Below are 2305 nucleotides of genomic sequence, written 5' to 3'. Positions count from 1 at the left end.
ACACCGTGATCTGGTGCCATGACGCGATTTTCAATTGCTCCGTACGAGTTGGGATCCACAGGTCCCCGGCCGCATTCATGGCTTACGGTTGCGGTTTAATTAGCAGTGCCGTGTTAAGTTGCTCTTGATTAGCAGCGCGTGGAGCCTATGGGTGCGGAAAGCGGAGCTTCTTTTCTCGTGCGGGCAAGCCCATGTCGCCAACCAACACCGTCTCAGCACAGTATCGGTCTAGTCTTGGACTCTTGGTGAGGCGAGAGCGCGCGCACGGCACACTATTTATCCCACGGCGTGCCACAAACCGCAGGTGTCTTCAGCTCCAATCCACCGCATTCCTTTACCGCTGCGCTCCTTGCTTCGAACCTACTTGAACGCTGCCTCACCTCACCTCACCTCACTCACTCACCAAGCTCCCCTCTCTCCCCCTCTCGCTCAGTGAGCTTGCGGTTCCTGCCACACACACGCTTCCCGCCATATATACCCACCAGGCAGCCGTCGATCGGAAGGAAGCAACCGTCGCTCCATCTTACCGATCGCCGTTACATCCGTCCAAGCTCGTCGGAGTAGCTACGGCGCCAACAGCTGCCGGGAAGATCAGGGACACGCTCGTCCAGCGTCAATGGGACGTCCGACGTCTGGGGGCGTGCAGCAGCAGCAGCCCAAGCTCCGCAAGGGGCTGTGGTCGCCCGAGGAAGACGAGAAGCTCTACGGCCACATCATCCGGTACGGCGTCGGCTGCTGGAGCTCCGTCCCCAGGCTCGCTGGGCTGCACCGGTGCGGCAAGAGCTGCCGCCTCCGATGGCTCAACTACCTCCGCCCCGATCTCAAGCGCGGCACCTTCTCGCAGGAGGAGGAGGACCACATCGTCGCGCTCCACCAGATCCTCGGCAACAGGTCAGTCCGCCCGGCCGCGCAATGCATTCGGTTCGTGTTCTTTTCGCACTGCGGAGAACGGGAGAACGACCGAGTTAGCGGAAAGATTTGGGACAACATGTTGATGTGTGTATTGTGTGCGTGCAGGTGGTCACATATCGCGTCGCACCTGCCGGGCCGGACGGACAACGAGATAAAGAACTTCTGGAACAGCTGCATCAAGAAGAAGCTCCGGCAGCAGGGCATCGACCCGGCCACGCACAAGCCCATGGGCGCCACGGCCACCGCGGCATTGCCGGACGCCAAAGAGGAAGACCGTAAGACCCTTTCCGCGGCCGTCAACGGCAGCCTCGCTCCAAAGCAGCAGACAGTTTTTGCCCCGTTCCCGGTGTGCGCCGACTACGGCGGCGGCTTCGCCGAGGACCTCAGCGCGGGGGACGCTACGGCATTGTATGGCCAGTTCGGCGGCGCAAAGGAGGGCGCAGATGACGACGCCGGGTTCGGCGCCGGCGACTACAGCTGTGTGCTGGACGTGTCGGAGAACCTGGGCTACAGGGAGAGCTCGAGCAACACCAACAACTGGAACTACGGCGGAAGCGTGCTCGACGGCGAGGTACTGCACTGGGCAAAGGCAGAGATGGAGCAGCAACATGACGAGCCGCTGGAGCAGAAGTTTTCGCTGCCCTGCACAGAATAGAGCCTGCTTGCAAATTTCGAATTCAATTTGGAACAGTACTTCTGATCTTTTGTTTCTTTCTCCCTCCATTTTTAAGAGATAAGTGTCACATCATATATTCGGAAGTTAGTAGGCAAATTACTTTGCTTCATCTAGCACGCTGAAATGGACACAACGTACAAACTTTCACGTGATTGTATTTTATTAGCGACAATTACACAAATGTACATATTTTTAGGGCAGTTGTGCATCGACTCCCGTGGCCCTTGATCCTGACAAGGCCGGCGGAAGGGCTTCGTTTTTAGTTGTTTTTTCCTGTTTTGTTAGGGTTTGTGTCCTGCTTAGAAAGGCGGATAACGGCGGCTCTCTGAAGATGGAATAAAGGTCTTCCCGTCTAGCCTCCGTTCCGGCAGTGCGTCTATCATTGTTGTTGGGCGTGTGGAGGTGTGTCTCCGGCGGATCTATCTTTGTTGGATTTGCTCAGATCTTGTCGTTGTTTGTCTATGTTTGTGTGTCTAGATTGGATCCTTCCGATCTACGTTATTTTTCATTAGCGGCGGTTGCTGTTCCTATGCGCTGGTCCAATAGGGCCTTAGCACGACGACTTCTCGACTGTGCAGTGCCCGACTCCGGTGATGGAGGGGCGATGAAGGCGATGCGCCTTCGGCTTGCTTCAGTGTTTGTAGTCGTCGCTAGGTGGTCTACGGGTCTGGATGTATTTTTTATTATTGATATTGTCCGTTGTACTGCCATGATTGA

At 56.4% G+C, this 2305-nt stretch overlaps 1 protein-coding gene across 1 annotated transcript; it reads left to right on the top strand.

Annotated features, from left to right (window-relative positions):
- Nucleotides 1–219: 219 nt before the first annotated feature.
- LOC119349287 (myb-related protein Hv33-like) lies at nucleotides 220–1662 on the top strand. The gene is made up of 2 exons (XM_037617311.1): nucleotides 220–891; nucleotides 1018–1662. Exons 1-2 carry the CDS (start codon nucleotides 617–619, stop codon nucleotides 1565–1567), a joined length of 825 nt encoding a protein of 274 aa, XP_037473208.1. The 5' UTR covers nucleotides 220–616; the 3' UTR covers nucleotides 1568–1662.
- Nucleotides 1663–2305: the final 643 nt, after the last annotated feature.

Source organism: Triticum dicoccoides, chromosome 1B (genome assembly GCF_002162155.2).
Source record: "Triticum dicoccoides isolate Atlit2015 ecotype Zavitan chromosome 1B, WEW_v2.0, whole genome shotgun sequence".
Taxonomy (NCBI): domain Eukaryota; kingdom Viridiplantae; phylum Streptophyta; class Magnoliopsida; order Poales; family Poaceae; genus Triticum; species Triticum dicoccoides.
Note: the sequence above shows the minus strand (reverse complement) of the source record. Positions and strands in the feature narration are given on the sequence as shown.